This window comes from Seriola dumerili, unplaced genomic scaffold (assembly GCF_002260705.1).
Source record: "Seriola dumerili isolate Sdu_G_001 unplaced genomic scaffold, Sdu_1.0 BDQW01000149.1, whole genome shotgun sequence".
Lineage (NCBI taxonomy): Eukaryota > Metazoa > Chordata > Actinopteri > Carangiformes > Carangidae > Seriola > Seriola dumerili.
This window is the reverse complement of record NW_019174404.1, coordinates 18829056-18849541: the sequence shown is the minus strand read 5'-3', so window position 1 is coordinate 18849541 and position 20486 is coordinate 18829056. Positions and strand designations below refer to the sequence as shown.

Here is a 20486-nt window from a genome sequence, read left to right as displayed (position 1 = left end):
TATTATTAGTATAACCAATGAGCTACTGGACACATGCATTTTCCCTAGGGGATGAATAAAGTATCTATCTATCTATCTATCTATCTATCTATCTATCTATCTATCTATCTATCTATCGATAAACATTTGTTTTATTTTTGTACCATACTGTGGCGCCATTTGGTTTTACTTAGTTTTATTTTAAAAATGTCAAACGGAAGTCACTTCTAAAGTATGCCACCTTTACAGTAGTGAAATCGTAGCAGCAGCAGCAGCAGCCGCATCATCTGGCTGCTAGTTGTGTGAGAAATCCTGTGAGATCCAGTGATCTAAAGTCCAGGTTTTTATCCAGAGGATGCAGTCAGACACGTTACTGCACGTGGCTAACTTCAGCACACTGTTTGTGTGCATGGTGCTGAAGTTCCCGCAGATCTTTGTGCTAATGCGAGCGAAGTCATCGACAGGAGTCAGCCTCAACAGTCTTCTGCTCGAGTTGATCGGGTATGGGATTTTTTAGTAAAAGCTGTTTGAGTTGTGCGGGCATGAATGGAGGCCTTTTTGTTGTGTGAAGTGTGCTAAAGTTGGTGATTAGAAGGGAGAATTAAGTTGGATCGATGCAGTAAATTACTTCTACTTTACTTCGTATTCAGTGTAATATTAATGTGATCTCTTCCTGTTCAGCACCGGCTGCATCCTTGGTGTAGACAACCACACCGCCAAACTCCATTTAAAATATGTCTAATTTATTGTGGCCTTGGTTACAGGTGAAGGCGTACATATTTACATATTTACATATTCTTAAACGTGATATAAAACAGCTATTGAATCCCTAATAGATAATGGTAAATTCTACATAAATCTGAACCACCCCTTATTTAATAATACCTCCCTCCTTACTACCTTGGCGGCGTAAAAGGAAGGCAATGTGTGTGCACGTCGCATCAGCATATCCATTATTTTCTAGACTAAGTGCTAAATAGGACATACAGAGATTGTCTCCAGGGGGCTCACTGGCTGAGTTTTGACGCACAAAATAATCCCACTGAGGCTTAACACTAAACAATTGTGTTTTGTTTACAAAGCTGTAGATTTTGGTTGGATTACTGAGCACAGGGAAAAACTGGCCTCAGTTAGGTCTTTTTGTCCCAACATCTGTGTTAATCAGCTGTGCTGTCTGATGCTAAATCAGTGCAGTAGACTCAATCTTCAACTAGTTCTCATGCATTGAACAGGAAGTGTGGATTGAATCTGTGTTAAAAGTTGAATGTATATAGATTCACTATTGTTTGTGTTTACTAGCCTGTAAGGCTGTATAATTTCTCAGTGTTCTGGCCCTCTTCGGTGCCTGGCAGTAGCTGCACTGTCCTAAACGTCTCCACTATGTTGGTGAGCGATAGCCTGCTGTCATTGTGCATGCTAGAGTGAAATAGCCAAGCCTTAAAGCTGCACTGGGTAAGATGTTTATGCAGTGATAAATTTGTTTTATCGTCTTAAATTACAAAGCATGGCTTCAATCCAGAGAAGTATCTTCCCTAGTTAAATTGGAGCACATTCACTCCTGTCATCCCTAATGGCTCTCTGGTCTTTGGCATTGTCATTGGTGGGAAGAATCTCAACGTGACCACATCTTAAAGGGGCAGTAAGTAATGATTTATTACCCCATACAGCATAAAAGCCCACATTAAATCAGCAGGAAGTCCAGTTTTATTCATCAGTACCTCTGATGGTAAAACTATTCAGCCCGCCTGTCCATGAGCAAAAACTGTTCAAACATGGTCAAATCTGAATCTGAATATTGCCAAATCTATCCGTCATTTATGTCGATTACAAACCACCTCTGGTAATGTGGCAAGTCCTGGTTCAGAAAGACCTTGATGAAATTGATAGCTTACTTAATGATCCCTATGTCTGTAAAAGTCAAATAAGCAAATAAAGCAGTGGTTCCCAAATTTTTTCACATCATGACCTCTAAGCTGACACAAATAAGACCATGGACCCCCATTTGAGAGGATTTCAGAAGGTTTCTGAAACCCATGACCAAAGTATTCATACATCCTGTCATCGTGTTACTTATGGATTAAATTATAGTGAAAATAAATCATTCCCCTTTTGCTTGGGACCCCCAGGAGCCCCCTCAAGAACCCGTGGGGGTCCCAGGAACCCACTTTGAGAACCACTGGTACTGGTACTCAGGCTGTTGAACGTGAACACGCTATATGCAGTTCACTTGCCACTTCCTTCCAGGATTTGGGGATAAATCAGGAGTTTGACACTGCTAATATGTGAAATTATCTTGTGCAGCTTTATCTTGGATTTCGTTCAGATTGTTTATCATCATTTATCATCAACTTCACCCTGTATAAGTTTCTCCGCATCTTTGGCTGTTCATAGAAACACACATCAACAGTCCGTGAGCACGAGCATCCAGCTGCATGTTAGCTTGGTAAACAGGATCTTCAGCTGTGGAGTCTCAGAAATTCTTTTGCTGGAGACTGCTGAAGTTCTAGCTTCTTCAGTTTGTTCATCACGTTCGAACATGTTTATCCAAGCCACTTCCATTAAGGAGTGAATTGAACATTGATTGCTACCGTTTGGTTCTCAAACAGTGAATGAGTCGGTCATACTGTAAATGCTTCAGCATTGTATGGATGACAAATGACAATCCTCCTCACTTCATCGCATTATGAGTGTTTTTGTTACATATGCTGTTGAGCAATGTTTCATCTGAATCAGTGCTGAACATTTTAATACAACGTCATGAACTGACACCATCTGCTCTACAGGTTCATTGTGTTTGTAACGTACCAGATGTACTATGACTACCCACCTCCAACATACCTGGAATATCCAATCCTCATTGCTCAAGGTGAGTTGTCAAAAGGTGCCAGTTATAATTTTGTAAGACAATATGTCATCTGTAGTAACCCGCTTCTTGATTAGTTTATTTTTCAAACATAGTTCTAAATACCTCACGCTTCTCTGCACAGTCTCTGTCTATTGAAATAAAACAGGGTGATTTGTCTTGTTAGAGCAAAGCAGAGCATTAAATTGGCCGATGGTTTATTATTATACATAGGGATTTGACAGTAAATCAATAGATCATGTGTATGGTTGATGTGCTCAGTAACCGATGTCATGTGAGAATGTCATAGTATGATCTCCGTTTGTAACCCGTGAGAGCTACAATGACAGATTACATCCGAACTACAGAGGAGTCGGATTTCTTATGTCTTTGAAAGTTTTGTAAATGAGAAATATTAGCTTCTGAACAAGTTAATGAGACAGTGAAAACTTATATCAGTGCCCCATGAAATAAAAATGAAACCCAGCCGTGTGAAACATGCAGCCCATTGATCATTTGGCCTAAACTCTTGTGTTATTATAACCTGCCCTGTGTCTTCAGATGTCATTCTCCTGCTCCTGATTCTTCACTACAGCGGCAGCCTGCGGCAGAGCCTCATCTACGCCTTGGTGTATCCTTCCACTGCACACTGTCACTCTCTAATGCCACTGGATGTGAAATTGAAGAAAATTAATGACCCATTGGCCTTTGTTGATACCTTTTTTATGTCACGTGTTATTGCCTTAATATAATGTGTTCAGGTTTGTCGGAGGCTGGAGGCTCCTCACTGTGGAGAAGTGGATCATAGATTTGGCTATGGTAATAAATCAGTGTAACATCACTCATAAGTCACAAAATGTCAGAGAGTAATGGAAGGAATGACATGTCATCCGTCAGGAGTAATGAGGTGGAGGTTTGAAAAGAAACTTATCCAGACCTCATTGCACCTGGTGTATCTCAGGAAGACACCCACACCTTGCTGGTTAATGAGCAAAATGACATTTTTGCATTTAAGTAAGTGAGAACTGTAATGCTGCAGCTGTTTGTCCTCTTAAAGTTTTTAGCTACAAAAAGTGTTTGAAACCTTTTTTGAAATGAAGCTCAACTAAACTGTTCATGAGATCATGTGAACAACAATGTACGGACTTAATCTACGCCTGAGGATCTCTCCTGACTTGTATCCTGCCTGACCTCCACTCTCTTCTCAGAGCCTGTGCACGTTCATCAGTGCAGCCAGTAAATTCGCCCAGCTGCAGTGCCTGTGGAAATCTAAGGACGCCGGACAGGTTAGCGCCCTCTCCTGGGGTATGGCTACCTACACGTGTATGGGTGAGTGCACTGGACATGAGAACCCAGTTTCTTCTCTTCCTCTCCCTGTCCAGTCTCTGAAGCGAGTTTTTGTCATTTGAAAGATGCATGTCTGTTCATTGGATTTCCTGTGTTATATTTGTCATACCTTTTCCTTTGGAAGCCCATTACTGACACATTAGAACAAGAATAATTGTCATTTATGTGCAAATATTAAAAAAAAAAAACAATCTGTAAACACTATATTATACTTAGCTCTGGTTTGCAGCTTACATCCATGTCTGTCCAGAGTCATATAATGTACAGTATTTAGTGCACAGAGGGTCTATACAATCACCACAGGTTGAAGGTGGGAATCCAAGATTAGTGTCACCAGTTCAGTATCCAACCAAATGTGAAATATTCTTCTGTTCTTGAGTTACAGCATTGAATAATGGCCAGGAGTGTCTTTGCAAAACATAATGATCTTACAATGAAGTTGACCTTTGACCTTCTTGATATTAAATGTCATCACTTCATCACTTTATCCTATTAGACATTTGTGGGAAATTTTGTCAGCGAATACATTTTTGAGTTATGGTCAAATTCATGTTTTGCTGTGGTCACAGTGACGTTGAACTTTGACCTTTGACGACCAAAATCTAATCAGTTCATTCTTGAGTCCAAGTCAATGTTTGTGCCAAATTTGAAGAAATTCCCTCAAGGCGTTCCTGAGATATCGTGTTCATGAGAATGGGACAGACAGGCAACCTGAAAACACGCCGTCACAGAGGCAGAGAAAGTCATGAAATACTTTACCAATTTATGAGACATTCTTCTCCCTAAAGTACTATTACTGTAATGTTTCAGTTCATGAATATGTATCACACTATTTACTTAGCTCTTAATTTAATAAATCAGCAATTCTACGTTTCATTAATTAAATATTACACTCTCTCGGATAATGAGGATGTCACTGACTCGGCTTCCTCTTTGTTTCAGCGCGGATCTACACCACCACAGTGACAACTGGGGACATGCAGGGTAAGTCAGACTGAATTACAAATGACTGTGGGATCTGTAGTATCCCAGAAAAGAATTTTTAATGATCTCTTCAACATTACAGAAGGAAGATTTGTTCTCTAAACAACAATCGTCATGATTTTACAGAAGTTAATTTTTTTTTGTGTGGTTCTGGTGTTCTGCAGAGGAAACCAGGTGTGCACTGAGAGGGACAGGAGTGAGAGTCCATAAAAAGGCAGCCTCTGGTTGCTCAGTCATTGGCCTTTAGCATGTAAATAGTCAAAGCTGATGCCCATGCTCTCCTGAGGTTCATTTTGTTTTGGACAATAGGCTTTTAAAACCTTCTCTGGGATGTGGTTTGTAGCTTTTACATATTTTCAGAGGAACAAATACAGTAAACTTGCAGTGTGAAATCTCAAACAGGACTTACCTTAGCTGTTTCTTTGTTTAACAAGAGAGTTTCCATTCTAATGAAAAGGCCAAATATTTCTATAAGTACTGAACATCTTGTCAGAATTGCAGGTGAAAGTGAACCAGGTTGCTCAAAGAGAATCTGGTTATTGATAAAGGCCAAATGAATGCACAGTACAGTGCACTACACTACTTCCTGTGCATTCACACAGGAAGTAGTGTAGCGTACTAGACATACAAGGAATAAAATGTGTGTACAGGTCAAAACAGCCACTTCTCAGTCTAACATGTCACAAATTTGGCTTTTTTCAATCTGAAGCTACATTTTCTGCAGAGGCGAATGTCTCGTAATTTTATATAGAGAATGATTATTGATAAAACCTTAAATGAAACCTGGTGACTATTTCAAGCTCTTTATAATTCACTTGAGCAGCTTCGAACTTGCAGATCCTTCAATAATCAGTGTAGAGACAGTTCAGCTTTATTCTAATGATACTCTCCCTCTGTCACAGTCATGGTGCGGTTCATCGTCATGACCTTGCTGAACCTGTGGGTGCTGCTCACCGTGCTCTACTACCAGAAACACAGCAGCAGCACCAAGAAAGAAGACTAAGCTTTAAAAGATGGACCCCGGGGCTGACTGCGACATCACCACGCTGATCCTCACCAGAGTTTACACAGTTACTTTGGACACAGCCAGTACTGAAAAACAAAACTGACGCAACGGTTATGTCAGGCGCTTTGTGATACTTACCCATAAAATGTGCTTTTTATATTGTTTTTACCTCAGTTTTATACCCACTCATTTCTTTTTATAACATTCCAGAGACTAGATATCTTCTTCATACTGTATGCGAAGAAAATGTAGTATAATTTGAAAGGACAGCACCAGCCAAGTTTATCTGAGATCTTCCTCCTCAGGATAAAAAGATACAGTATTTTGAATAGCTTTTAGAAATATACAGTTCTTTTTCTGAACTATTTAATAAATCAAACCTTTCAGCTTCTCACATTGTGGTCATTCCAGTGTCATACATGAAAATCCTCTGTAGAGTAAAAGGCTCAGATATTTTAAGACAGAAATAATCCAAAAGCAAAAGGCACATCCACGTCTTTATTGTTGAAGTGGTTATTATTATAGAGCTGTTTGGTAGCAAACATGCAATCTGGATGTAGAGCCCTTAAATACAAAGTGGACAAGGCTGTATAAATAATATAATGTGCACTGTATGGCATGTAAAATATATACTGTGTATATTTATATGTATAAAACATGCTTCTTGGTTAAAGGAGAGCACTCAGTACACACATACACACACACTCACATAGTTTAGTCTCTACGTTCTATATAAGCCACATACACACAACAATGTGCCCAAACTCAGAGTTTGGTTACTTTTAATACAAAAATATCAGGACAAACACTTTTAAAAAAAAAACTTTCAATGGAAATAGTGCTGCTCAGTATTTTGACTCATGGGATATGATTGCATACCTTCATTGTTTCTGCTTCTCATGGGTTAATTCCCCTCATGTTCATGTTCAGGAACGATTTAAAAACTACATTTGTTAGCAAGTGGAGGCCTGTGGGTGACAGCACTCAAGTGTGAGGCCTGAAAAGGCAAACACATGCAAGTTCACTCAGAGTAGTTGGTGATGACAGGGGGCTTCAGTCAAGTATATTTGGATAGAATACAATGCCTGTGTGTCGTCTCTGGTAAAGCCCAGATGTACATTCAAACAAAGGAGCCGAGCTCGGATCAGAAAAGCATTAACGGTGCACCCCTTGAATTCAGTAAACATTAACCCTCAGAACTGACAGTGCAGGATTGAAAGATGATTGAGGATCTCATGTCTGGCCCTTCGTCTAATGCCATTCAGAGCAGGATGGTGTTTACTTCTAACCGTTACCGTGATCATACAACGACAAACCAGTGATTCAGAGTGCGGCTGAGTCAGAAATCTGAATAAGAGGCACTCAAGGAATTATTTGCTCAAATCTGGGAGGAATCTCACACTCCTTCCTCCACCTTACTGACTTTCCCAGAAGTCACAGCTCATTTGCTCAAGTACCTTATTCAAGTTTCTGTGACCCGTGTGGACACGCACCTGAAAGCAGGGTGGTGAGAAGCAGGAAGCTACAATCAATGTGAGAAGAAGCCAAAGTACAGATACTGTATCTGGGATCAAGTTCAACTGGAAGTCAACTCAACAAATTACATAATTTACCATCTTCTGAGTGTAGTGTTCCCCATTAAACCCTTAATATTGTTCACAATCATTAAACACAAAAATGTCCTCTTTTATTTGGCCACAAGAATTCTTAAAGGCGGAGTCGAGAGTTTTCCTGTTGGGTCCTTCAATCAGACAGTGTGTCCTGGTGAGAAGTGTTGAGGTAAGTGTATCCCCGTCTTAAGAGCTCTCTTATGTTCTGTCGGAGCCGAACAAGATACTCCAGCCCCCCCCTCCCCCCCCAGAGACACTGAATTGCTCGAGTCAAGGGCCCGAGAGAAGACTTCAGCTAACATACTCACAAGCCATCCAGCTTGCTGGAAAGATCGAACCGCTAAAGTTCAACAAAAGGGAAAACAAGACTTTGTAACTCTCACAGGCTGAAGCAGGACAGGGTGGGCTGTGGAGAAGTGGTGTAGAGTTCAGTGTGCTGATCTGCAGATGGAGCTTTGTATCGAGTCTTTGATTTAGGAGGAAACGCATCTCACCACCTTCAAGATGCACCGCAGTCCAGAGCAAGGTTAACTGGAAGAAGAGAGACCAACAAAGGTGGGGTTAGTCCCAGAAAATCCTAAATGATACGTCAAGAAGATTAAAGATTTAAACAACAAGAACTAAAGAATCCTGCATCACGTGTTCTCACTTATGTAACGTTTCAGTCTTCACCGATACAAGTTGATGAATTTGTAGTTCTACAATTTCTGGTTACTGATGAGCCAACACACTGTATACACTGATACAAACACTTGTAACAAGCCAGTCACAGATATATCAGGCTCTGGTGTTAAAGGGAAAGTTGTATAACATTTTATTACCTCTCAGTGTTTGCAATTAATTTTATTGCAAACAGTGATAAAGTAAGGGAATTTTAAAAACACAAAAGATATTCTCATTTGCACAAGAGTGCATATGCAAAAAATTGATATAATTCGTCATGTTCTGCCCCTAAATAAATTATTAAAAAAGTATAAAAGTGAATAAGTCTTATTTTAACCCTGAAGACAAAGATCAATAGTTCTGCTTCTCTTTCAAACACCCAGTGGTGAAGTGATCCCAGTCATCAGGTGAGCAGCCGTTTCCTTCACAAGGAATACAGAATATCACAGGCTCCAATGTGTGTGCACACAGCCCACCACCACCACCACCACCACAAACTGAAGACCAGGACTGTGTCCCCACATTCAGTGCAAATAAACAAACATACACACATTCAGGAATTTAGTGGTTTACAGGGAAACATCTGGCTGAAAGAAGCAAAAGATTGGGGCAGTCATCATTTATACCAGTGTCCACTGTTGGATTCTTCTCTTTTCATTTTGAAGCCATTTGACCTGCGGGGGCTGAGGTCAGAGAACACAGGGTCATGTTGGCTGAGACATTTCTGACAGGATAATGTGACCAGAGAGCAGCACGTCTATCCTGAGCAGCTTTACAGATATAAAAGTTAATGCTCATGTAGTTGAGATGGTCAGCTACCACCCTGAAGACAACATTATATTTATGGGTCTCATGCTTTTCAAACTGGCAGCAAATAGGCAGAAGAGGGTCCTTAAACACTGAGTTTACTTTCATCGATGTTCAGGTTTTATCTCAAGGGTCGAAAAGAAAAAAAAAAAGAAAAAAGAAAAAAAAAAAAGAAAAAAATCACTGCAGTTTGGATGGCTGCTATGAATCAGGGCCGCATGGAAAATCACTGCACAGCACAGCACACACTGCACACAGTGTTACCATCATCAGAAATGAATAGAGGAACAGTCATCGTCAATATCATCCAATGCCCAGTGCCAGTCCTGAAGACCAAAGTCCTGCAACCTGAAAGGGGAGATCAGTTCTGATGGCTTGTCATGTGTCGGACTGGCAGCTGTTCTCATATCATGTTATATTATCATATAAGAGAGAGGTTATGTAAAGGGAGGACCTGAGAGACACAACAACATTGACCATATCTTACATACTGTATGTACAGAAACATGAAGACTACCTTTGCCCTTCTTAGTATCTGGATGCACTGTAGATGGGCTTTTATTAGGGGTTGACCAATAAGGCATTTTTGGAATGAAACATCCAAAGGCCAACAGAGGACCAATTTCAGCATATTCAAACAGGACTATTAACGTAACGAATGATCCAGAAAAGACAAGTATAATACTGACTTGTCATGGTGGAATAGTCTTTGAAACAACCAGATATAACTCTCGATTGAAATTCAGAACAACACATGGAGTAGAAATAAGTACAGCCTTGTAGTAAAAGTGAATTTAAGTATCTCATCGCGATCATAATTGTATATAACATCATTACATCAACTGCTTGGCCTCTCAGAGCCAGCAAATGTAATACTGATCACTTACACAATATATACGTAATGTGTTCAGTTTAACTAAAAAGCAAATGAACGTGGGTTCTGTGGTGTAATCCAACACAAATACAAACAAGAACAAAACCAATACTGAAAAAAAAGCCTTGCCTGTTTTTTACAGCCTGTCTAAAAAGCAAAACCTGTTCAGACAGGCTCCACTGTCGGTGATTCTACCTGCTCTTGCTGGTGGGGAGCTGTCGACTGGGCCTCCTCATGGACTGGCTGGGTTGAACCTTCATGGAGGCGCGTGGCGAGGAGCGTGCAAAGTGCTCTGGTGGTGGAGGCTTCTTGGGAATCTTCTTGACCAGCCGGCTCACCCACTTCTGCTGCTCCTCCTGAGACACGGCCAGCAGCAGCAGGTTCTTGGCTGTAGATACGTCGTAGTTCACTGGTGGTAAGAGAGAGGAAGAATTTTCAGTTAGTATCAACATGTTAAGTTAGTATGTTAAACCTTAAAACTACACTAATGCTGCACCAATCTGTGTTTTGGTAAAAACCATGTACTGAAGCATCCTACCTTTGCAGGGAGCAATGATCTCCTCCTTCTTATCCATGTGGTCTTTGTGGCACTTGATGTGGCAGCGCCGGCACTCCAGAGCAGGTGGCGGCTTGAACATGTTCCACAGCGGCTTGGTGCAGGCCTCACAGTTGGTGGGGAAGTGGTAGAGCGTGGGGATGAACTCGTGGCCCTTGTGGCAGATGTAGCTGGACTTCTCTCCAATGGCCAGCGGCTCCACAGGAAATTCTGGCTCCTTTTTGCTCTCGCCCTCATTGGCATAAAGAATCTGGAGAGAGGATCGAGGATGAGGATGGAGGACTTTTGTTGATTATCAAAAGCACAAATTTAGACAATGGATCAAACACCATACATTAGTCTATTAAAAAAAACCATTAAAGCAGGTCTGGGACAGACCTGAAATATCCTGGGAATCTCTTTGGCATCAGCACGGTACACATCTGTTTGAGTGACAGGCCTCACGTGGAAGAGTTTGCTGTGTGATGGAAATTAGTCTCGTTATATCCCCTTATCAAAACATATCACTTGCATTAATGTGAACTGCTGCATCTTAATACACAAGCCAACACCACCGTAGGAAATAATGGTCACACAAACTAAAGCTGGGGATTGAGGTGTTATACTCACTCTATATCGAGCACCATGTAGGGAATGGACTGCTCTCTGTCTTGCTCGCTGTTGTAAAAGAGAATCTTCTTGCTGCTCACCACAACATACTGCAGCAACAGAACAGATATGGTGAGAAAACATGTATATCAAGGAAAAGCACTCTTTTTCTGCACCACCAAAGCCGCGTCATTCCCCCTTTATTCATACCTTTCTCTCCCATCCAAACTTTTTGGTGTTGTTTCTGACAGGGAGAGAGAGCCACCCCTCAAGCCTCGTTTCTGAGAGAGGATGAGACATGAAAGATTATATATGAGCACAATCTGCCAGTTTCTATTTAGATGAATGCTGTTTGCCTAAATGAACGGCTGCTTGACTTTCACATCACATGAGTGAACTGGATATTTATTCATGTGCACCAACGCTGGGCACCTTTACAAACTGGTTTAGAGCTGCTATCAGTTAGTCTTAAACAGTTATGTCTACATATTGAAAGAGGATTTAGTTATGCAAGAGGGTGAATTACTTCCTGCAACATTTGCACATACTCACTGCAAATGTGGCACAACTATTGCAAGCACATAAACTTATCTTTTTAAAAAGTCAGAAATACCTTCAAAAGTTAAGCCTTGTCCAACCGACAAATTAAAAAAAACCAAAAAAAAAACCATTTCTGTCAAAGTTTTATGTCACCCTAAAGGACACCAAATCTATTCTGTATATATGAAGTTTATAGATTGACATGTTTGGGAAGGCGTCACACAGTGGTCAAGCTCTTACCTGCGAACGCATCATCAGCATCAAACTCCGGCCCGCTGCTGACACTGGCAGAGTCCATCGATTGAACACTAAGCGACTGCAGGAGGTTCCTGAGCTGCTCGATATCGCTGTCCTTACTGTCCAGAGCCATCTGCAGCTCAATACGCATCTGGCTCTCATCCGCCAATTGCTACAATTTAAAAAAAAAAACAACACAAGAAACAAGGTTCAGTCAAAGATACTGGAGAGGATGGGGAATGATTATACTTGACATCAGAGACAAGAGAAATCAAAATTCTGGTGTCAACTTTGTGTGACCTACCGCTTGCATTTCGTTGATCTCTCTCTGGTATTTGATGATGGTGCTGTTGAGTTTTTCCTTCTCTGACCTCAGCTCCAGCTGCAGCTTCCTGTTCTCCTTCTCCTTTCGCCGCATGTCTGTGTCATTGCCGCGGCGACTGCCTCCGCCACGGACCTCCTTCCTGTTCATGATCTCCGCCAGCTTATTGACGGCCTGCAGACGCACATGAGTTTCAGAGTTGTCTGGTTGTAAGAGAGCTTCAGGATCTGATTGGGTCACTTCCCAGAAAATAACCCAGATCCAAAAGGGTAGGTCTTCTCTAAAATGAGCTCTTTTAATTTTAAAACAAAACCTCTCAAATTGCTCTCTTAGTGTATGTAACAGTGAAGCACATACATACTATGATTAGCAGTCACTTTGCTGGAGTTTAACAGACTCACCTGAGTTTTCAGTGTCCTCTCAGACTGCAGCTGCTTGTCAAACATCTGTTTCATCTGGTTGATCTGCTGCTCCCAGTCCTTTGATTTATCTGACTCTGAAAATATACCGAAACAAAAATGTGAAATGTGAACCCAAAAACCAGAATCTGCTTGTGATAAAATTTTGATTTCAACGTTTGAAGTTTAAATACCTTCTATTGCCTCCCTCAGTTTGTTGTTCAGCTCCTCCTTCTCATTGGCGAGGTTGGCAACGTCACTGGTCAGGGTGCGGTTGGCCTCCTCCAGCTGCACACAACAGGATATTCATTATGAGCACTGTCTACACTGTCTGCCACTGCCACCTGTTGTCCAACCTGAACACTAAAGTTTATTTCTGTTTCCACTGTGTCTTTAAAATGCTTGAGCATGCACTGCTGTGTGATGGTTCCTGTGACAGCACGAGTCAGAGGATAATGCAACGCACCGAACTGATGGTGATGTCCTTCTCAGAGAGCTCTTGGCGATGGCGGGCCATCATCTCCTTCAGTTCCAGCTCCTTCATTATCTTCTCCTTCTCCAGGTCTGAGTACTGCTCCTCAGCGATGGAGCGTGCCAGCTGCTCTGAGTCAGCCTTTGTCAGAGTGATCTCAAGCTGAGCCGCCAACGAGTCCCTGAAGGAAGTTAAAGAACAAAATCAAAGACTGAACAATAACTTATCACTAACACAGAATATAAACGTCTCGTTCATAAGTGTAAATGAACTGCCTGCTACTTCCTTATATTGTCTTGGCGTTGGTCACGTTTCACAAAGCACTTTTGGATTTAGTCACCGGTGTTTGAAGCGGATTTAAAAAGGAAACAATAATTTTTTCAAACAGCAGAATCACCTCTCCTCCTGCAGCTCCTGCAGAGACTGCTGCACATCTTTAGTGATTTTGTTCCTCTCCTCACACTCCTCCTTCAGCTCACGAACCTGGGTCTTATACAACGTCTGGAAAACACAGGACACAGGTCAAACACAACTCACACTCACTCATTAACAAGAGAAGCAAGACAGTTTCATAACAATAATGGATATATACAGTGTGTGCAGATGAGTCAATAAAATAAAACTATGATAAAAGGAAACATATCATTCAAGTGCCATTAAGCAGCGGTTCACTGCACACAACAACGTGCATTAGCCACTGAAATAAGAGGAATGTTGTTCTGATGGCACATTACAGCCCACACACTCAGTAAGATACAGAATGTTAATGTGTTGCACTATGTCTTTTTACATCCACATTTATAATAACAAAGAAGAATTACAGACTCACAGAGAAATACTGCTCAGCCTCTAACTGGTCCTGTAATTCCTTCATTTGCCCGTCTGTGTCTTGTCTTTCTCTGTGGACAAAAACAAAAAACCTGTATTACTCATCATGCTCGTTTTGGCTCAACTTGACAGTAGGAGTGCAAAGAGTAAAATGCAAAGAGTAAAATGAAATGTGCACTGACTTGCGCAGCTCTTGGTTCTGTTTCTCCAAGCTGCGTTTAATGTCCAGCAGGTGATTGGTTTCCTGTTTGAGCTGCTTCTCTGAGGTTCGCAGAGTGCTGAGTTGCTGGTTCTGGGCCTTCAGGTCATTCTGAGTCAGGGTGCGTTTCTGGGTCTCCTGCTCGATCTTCAATGTCAAGTTCTTCACCTGAAAGAAGGGACAAAATAAAGAAGGAGAGAGAAATGAGGACTGGCTGTTTATACTGTTTATAATGTTGAATTTGCCTTTCTTATTCTTCTGTCTGCACTTCCTGTCTCTGTAAACTGAATGACTGTTATTCCTCTCCACCTCAGAATGGACACAATGTTACATAAGCTGCAGGATTTGTTTCTCTAGATTTCATTTAATATCTAAACACTTCACCGGTCTCCTGCACAGAGTATAAACACTTGCCTCCTCAGTGAGGCGGTCCTTATGCCTGCGGAGCTCGTCTAGTTTCTGTAATGCCTGTTTGTAGTCGCAGTCCATCATGCTGCTGTGTTTCTCCAGCTCCAGTATCCTGTTCTCCAGACGCAGTTTGGCCACTCGCTCCTCCGCCAGCTTCTGCTCCATCTCTGCATGAGTGTGAAGACAAGATAAGGTGGTGAGGCGGTGAAGAAAACCACTGTGATTTATTTTAGGTTTTTACTCTTAGATTGACAGAACAGCTGGAACGCAGACATACTGGAAAATTGTGATTTGTTTGTACAAAATTAAGTATTTTTAAATTCTAATACAGTTCATCTGTGTTTGTTAAAGCTTATATAACAAATTAAAATGCAAATGAAACACCATCAAGTTTTCACTTTGATGATAAAGCAACACACTATTTGTGAGTTTCTGGCGGGGTTGACAATATTGCATTTCTCTGATACAACATTTAATCCTAACCAGGTTCGGCTCATTTGAACTCAGAGGAAAAAGATAATTGGAATTGTAACATGGACGTGAGCTGATCTGGGCATTCACTATTCATTCATTGTTCATTCACTGCTCATTCGAGGCAGAATTACAAAAAAAAAACTGTATCACTTTACTGTAATGCAGCCTTTAAGACCAGCAAGAGATAACGTATAAATTAATATTCAATATATCTTAATTTCACAATATTTTAATAGCCACAATCCCAGTGGATTTCTAGCCTCACCAATACTGAAATTACATCAATATACAGAATTTAGACCATGCACTTATGTAACTTCCCTTTTGAAGCAATTGTTGCACAAATAAAAAAGTTGCACTAGAGTGAAGTCAGTGAAGTCATCACTTCAGAAAGTTTCAGTCTTACATTAAATCTTTTTCCTTCACAGGATATAATGTCTAATGTGGTCCAAGCTGGGATAAACAGGTTGTTGAAGTAAACAAGCAGGTGAGAGAACAACATCCTCGAAACAAAAGGTTGATGCCCTCACCCTTCATGGACTCTGACTTGGCTCCCTCTATAGTTACTTTGATCTTGCTCTTGTCTGCCAGCAGTGCCCTGGTGGCCTTATGAGAGCTCTCCTCCTGCTCCAGCTCCTGCTGCAGCACCTTCAGCTTGTAGGTCAAATCAATCTCTTTGTTGCTCTTCTCCTATACAGACAGAAAACAAGGGTGGAGGTGTTGTGAGAAACCTGGCCATCACAATAACAACAAACATCCTGGCAGAAACACAGCACCCTGTCAATCATGCAAAAATACTAACTGCTATAGCAAATGCATTAAAGCTCTGAATGATTTTAGTAAATGCCTGCTCTATTTCTTCATTTATATTGTCAGGGAACAATGCTGTCCCTGAACTAAAGGCAGTTTGAATTGTTCAATGGAAGAAATCATCACCATTGATTACTGCAGTGCTTCCACAGTTACAATTCAGTTGGATTTTCTTGATGTACCTTCTCTAGGTCAGTGTGTTTCTCCTGAAGCTGTCTCTTCTCAGCCTCAGCTTTGGACAGAGCCTGTCTCTGCTGACGTGCCTCCTCCTCCAGACCAGAGATCCGTCCTGCAAGATGAATACAAGACAGTCTTCAGAGAAGCATGTTTCAATAAAAAAAAAAAAAACATCCTCATCGTACACTATATGCACTATATGCTCACACATAATCCCACCAATCAAAGCCACAGCGGGCAGTTCAGGGATTTTTCTTTTCCTTGTCTTATTGTCAGTAATTCCATGCGCTCCAATGAGTTTATTTACATACGCACAATATCCTGATTGCTCAGAGTAATCAGCTTTAGATAATATTTAGATTCTGAATATTTACATGGTTCAAGTGAATGATTTTTCTCCATTATCCTGGTTGGTTGGAGAAAGCGGTTCACTGCAGATTTAATTACAATAGCAATTGGACAAAAGCTGATGAAACAAAGCTGACTGCAACATTTTCACATTCAAACAAATGCAGAGACCGAGCTGCGTTTGCTTCCAGTATGACCTCACCACAATTCACACAATCAGATAAAAGTCTTTATAAGACAGTTTAAATAGCCTGAGTGCTGCTTTAATCAGATTATGGTTGAATTATTAGCCTTGATGTAAACATACTCCATTGAATAGTTAAATAAATGCATCCTGGGAGCTGCTACTGTTGCACACTGACCAGCTGCTATGGAGCCTGTTTGTCAGCCATTGTTTTATTCAAGGGCTTTTGAGTGTCTCATACTCACTCTCTGTGCTAAGATTTGTTAAACCAGCGTGACAAAGGGGGCTTAAGCCTTGTCTCTGTAAATATCATTTACATATATATTATCATTTGTTTTTTTTATATCTGGACTCGTGGCCTTTGTGGCTCCGTACAGCTGCTCCAGACAAACCTGTTTTAATAAAAACTCTTACAGATAAATTCAAATTAACCTCTCTCACACACAGAACACAGACAGTGAATGTGTTGTTTGCTGAATGGATTCAGGCGACAGTGCAAACTCTTGAGGCCCGGAAAGCCTCTTTGGTGCCCTCAGTGTTTGTGTGGTACATTGCTTTTGGCCACCTCACTGCCCTCTTATAAATCTGCCATGTAAGCTGCAAGGCAGGCAGAAGGAGAACGACTTGAAGTGGCAGAGAAACCTCATTTTTAAACAATGCGTGTAATAGAATTTCCACCTCATGAAAATGCAGGTAACCATATCAGCAATTCCTAAAATAGCATTTCACACACTGAAGTGCACAACTGCAGCCATGTACCTGTTCCAACTATTCATGACCAGATTTTTTTTCCTGATCACACAAATTCCCATACTCATATGTAGGTGTTGCCTGTTGTCTCCTGTGTTTAGTTTATTGTTCACAGGGGTTTGGTAGGAGCGTATGTGAAAAGACCCTGGCTGGAAAAAGTCACCTTAAGAATTAAACAAATAAAAATACATATATTTAGAGTCTTTCCAGGCCTGTGTTTGTTTCACCTACCCATCAGGTCGCTGATGGTCTCTGAGCCCTGGCTGTGCTCCCTCCTCTCCGTCTCCAGAGCCGCCTGCAGGCTGATGCATTCCTTCTCCAGACTGAGCTTGCTGCGCTCCAGCAGGCAGCACTTGTCCTGCAGCTCGCGTACGTTGGCCTCTAGCTGCTGCAGCTGCTTGCTGCTCTCCGTCTGGGTTTTACGGAGCCTCGTCGCTGCCTCAGACTCGGCCCGCAGCAGAGTGTTGGCTTCTTCCAACTGAGGGCGACAATGATTGAAAAAAGTTTTTGAAGATCAGTCAGGAGTTTGATTTGGTTACTCATCACTTTATTTTAATATCATTGTTGACAGTTACAGTATGCTGTGAGTCTTGCGCATACTTACTTTCAGATTAAGTATATTACATACACAAAAAATGGCTCAATGAAATACATGACACACAATTAATTGTCACCTGTTTAGAGGGATTTTATATATTATTGATGTCTGTTTATATCAAGGCTTTATTCCATAATATCTCAAATCAATGATGTAGTGAGACAAAACATTGTTTGCAATCCTATAACTCAAAAATAAATACATACAAAGACATAAATCTTAATACTAGTTAAGGAAAAGCTTCTCTAATTCAGATCCCACTGACAAAACTAAACACTAAGTAACACTGACCTGTTTCTGTAGGTGAATGTTCTTCTCATTGGAAATGTGTGAATTCTGGTTTCTTCTCTTCATGTCGTCCAGCTGGTCTCGTAGGCTGTTGACTGTATGACACAGAAGAACACAGACTGATGAACTCTGTTTTAATTAAGTTAAGTTAAAGCATGCACCAAGTATCTGATATAAGCTGTTATTACATCTCCAGCAATCTCCAGCAGTGGAAAAGAGCAGAATGTAAACAAAGTCAACACTGTTTTCTAACACAAAACTCAGGTATTCATCCTTTATTAGGAACAGGACAATGGTGAAATAAAAATGTGTCGTGTTATTTTAGAATATCAAAATAGCAAAGGCAAAGAAACTATATTATAGCATAGCCCTTTCATACTGTTTTCCTCTGCTTCACACGTCTATTTGACCAGGTGATGGCAGTATTATCCACATTATCTCTTTCTGTAAACTTGCATCAAAATTATTTTGTCACCAAAAGCCAAAGCAAACCAAAATGTTGTTAAATTCACACAAGAAGCTGTCAAGAGGTGATTTTTTTTTTTTTTACAGTGTCCCCTATTAACTGTATTTACAAATCACCATGATCCTTTGGCACTAAGGGCTTCTGAAAAAACTCTAATTCCAACAACACATAAACTGTGGGACGCATCAAATCTGCTTCCACTTGAAAAACAGTATATTTTAATGTCTCACTCTGTAAGTAAAAAAAAACATTTTATCATGCAATAGGATAATGAATCCATTGTGTCACATTAGTACATGACATCTTGTCTTAATCTAATCTACTATAGTAATGATACTAATATGATTATTGCCCTTAAACGTCTTATGCAACAGAGTAAATGTAAGTTCTTATATTAGGAACTAATGATGTGTAACTGAATTAAAAGCCTTTAAATTACCTTCGTTCTCCAGGCAGCGCTTCCTGTCGGCCTCGCTCTCAGCCTTGCGGTGGCTCTCCAGGCTCTTGTGCTGCAGCAGGGCCTTCTCCCTCTCCAGCTGCCTCACACTCGACTCCAGGTTCTTTCTTCCGCTCACCTAAAATCAGCCATTAAACACTTTGTTCAGCCTGTCCTACATGGCTGGTTTTAACGCTGCTGTAATTCCATAACTTTATCTCGGGGTTTAACACAAATCTCAATCCCAACAGACGCCGTAATGTGGCTATTAGAATTCTGCCGGCCCTCCATCTGAACCTCACTGGATATGACACATTGGTATTCAACTGAAATGTGGTCAAGTGTGGATAATAAGAAATCATTATTCTGACTTAAACACAGCTTTTGGGAAAAGCCATAAAAATGGATGAAGAAGATTAACATGATCCCGGAGGAGAAACTCAGTTGTTTCACAGCCAAATATTAAAAGTGAGACAAAGCCAAAAATATTCAAGTGATCTTCAGCAGCAGGTGTCTGCACTATAGATTTTGAAATGATCAGCCTACCTCTTCCTCAAGCTCCTTCGAGATTTTGTCCAGACGACTCATGGCAGCTCTGTAGAAAAGGAAACAGGACATTTATAAGACTTTTGACAATTAGAGCCACTGTGCTCGAGTGTGTTATTAGAGCAACAGCTACTGTACCTGTATTTGTGCTCGAGATCATCTTTAACCTGCTTGTCATTATTTATCTGCACCTCTAGGTGGCGAAGTTTCTTCTGCAATGCTGCTGACTGTAAAAAAAAAAAAAAAAAAAAAAAAAAAAAAAAATCAACCAATCACACGTGAGAACTCATCAGATGCTCCAGTTAAAAACTTGTTAGCAACCTTTGCTGCATGTCATTCATCTTTCCTGTGATTCAAATGTGTCTTATGTAATGAAGCATTTTACATAACTGGCACTCGTCAGGAGCATTTTTTGAATTGTACATTGATGAAGTGATCATTAAATCTGCATTAACTGATTTTTGAATACTTGGAGGCAGCTGAACAAGCTGACATATTATCACCTTTTAAATTGTGTAAATAGTTGTCTACTTGCACATCTAGCAGACACAGAGCATCATTATAATTCATTTGGAGTTTTGTTTCTGGCGACCTGATCGATGCAAGTCAAATATTCACTCTCTTGAACTATTGTTTGGTCTCCACCAACTCCTGGGGGCAGTTTCTCTTTTCCCTGTCTCTTCAGCTGCTAAATGCTGTTCACCAGCTCGTCATTAACTCTGCCAGTCAGTTGGCAGGCTGAACCAAAA

At 40.8% G+C, this 20486-nt stretch overlaps 2 protein-coding genes across 2 annotated transcripts in view; one reads left to right on the top strand and one right to left on the bottom strand.

Annotated features, from left to right (window-relative positions):
* Positions 1–244: 244 nt before the first annotated feature.
* Positions 245–6552, top strand: pqlc3 (PQ loop repeat containing 3). The gene is made up of 7 exons (XM_022750324.1): positions 245–480; positions 2763–2845; positions 3383–3452; positions 3583–3640; positions 4030–4150; positions 5111–5152; positions 6055–6552. The coding sequence occupies exons 1-7, from the start codon at positions 335–337 to the stop codon at positions 6153–6155; spliced, it is 621 nt and encodes a 206-aa protein (XP_022606045.1). The 5' UTR covers positions 245–334; the 3' UTR covers positions 6156–6552.
* A 1472-nt stretch (positions 6553–8024) lies between these two features.
* Positions 8025–20486, bottom strand: part of rock2 (Rho associated coiled-coil containing protein kinase 2) — a 32165-nt gene continuing 19703 nt past the window's right edge. Inside the window, exons 11-32 of the mRNA XM_022750323.1 lie at positions 19876–19964; positions 19738–19786; positions 19195–19330; positions 18293–18384; positions 17635–17881; positions 16127–16233; positions 15665–15824; positions 14667–14827; positions 14236–14420; positions 14055–14124; positions 13623–13726; positions 13220–13406; positions 12948–13041; positions 12757–12851; positions 12338–12529; positions 12037–12205; positions 11467–11537; positions 11278–11366; positions 11047–11125; positions 10651–10918; positions 10308–10521; positions 8025–8299 (exon numbers count right to left, since the gene is read on the bottom strand). Coding sequence (XP_022606044.1) covers positions 8296–8299; positions 10308–10521; positions 10651–10918; positions 11047–11125; positions 11278–11366; positions 11467–11537; positions 12037–12205; positions 12338–12529; positions 12757–12851; positions 12948–13041; positions 13220–13406; positions 13623–13726; positions 14055–14124; positions 14236–14420; positions 14667–14827; positions 15665–15824; positions 16127–16233; positions 17635–17881; positions 18293–18384; positions 19195–19330; positions 19738–19786; positions 19876–19964 — 2862 coding nt within the window. The 3' untranslated portion in view covers positions 8025–8295. The remainder of the gene's footprint in view (positions 8300–10307; positions 10522–10650; positions 10919–11046; positions 11126–11277; positions 11367–11466; positions 11538–12036; positions 12206–12337; positions 12530–12756; positions 12852–12947; positions 13042–13219; positions 13407–13622; positions 13727–14054; positions 14125–14235; positions 14421–14666; positions 14828–15664; positions 15825–16126; positions 16234–17634; positions 17882–18292; positions 18385–19194; positions 19331–19737; positions 19787–19875; positions 19965–20486) is intronic.

Bases quoted from the DNA above. Each gene is read 5' to 3' on its own strand.
- pqlc3 (XM_022750324.1), top strand. From the start codon at position 335: ATGCAGTCAGACACGTTACTGCACGTGGCTAACTTCAGCACACTGTTT. The intron at 4,151-5,110 runs GTGAGTGCACTG...TCTTTGTTTCAG, and splicing joins GGCTACCTACACGTGTATGG to CGCGGATCTACACCACCACA. The intron at 5,153-6,054 runs GTAAGTCAGACT...CCTCTGTCACAG, and splicing joins GACAACTGGGGACATGCAGG to TCATGGTGCGGTTCATCGTC.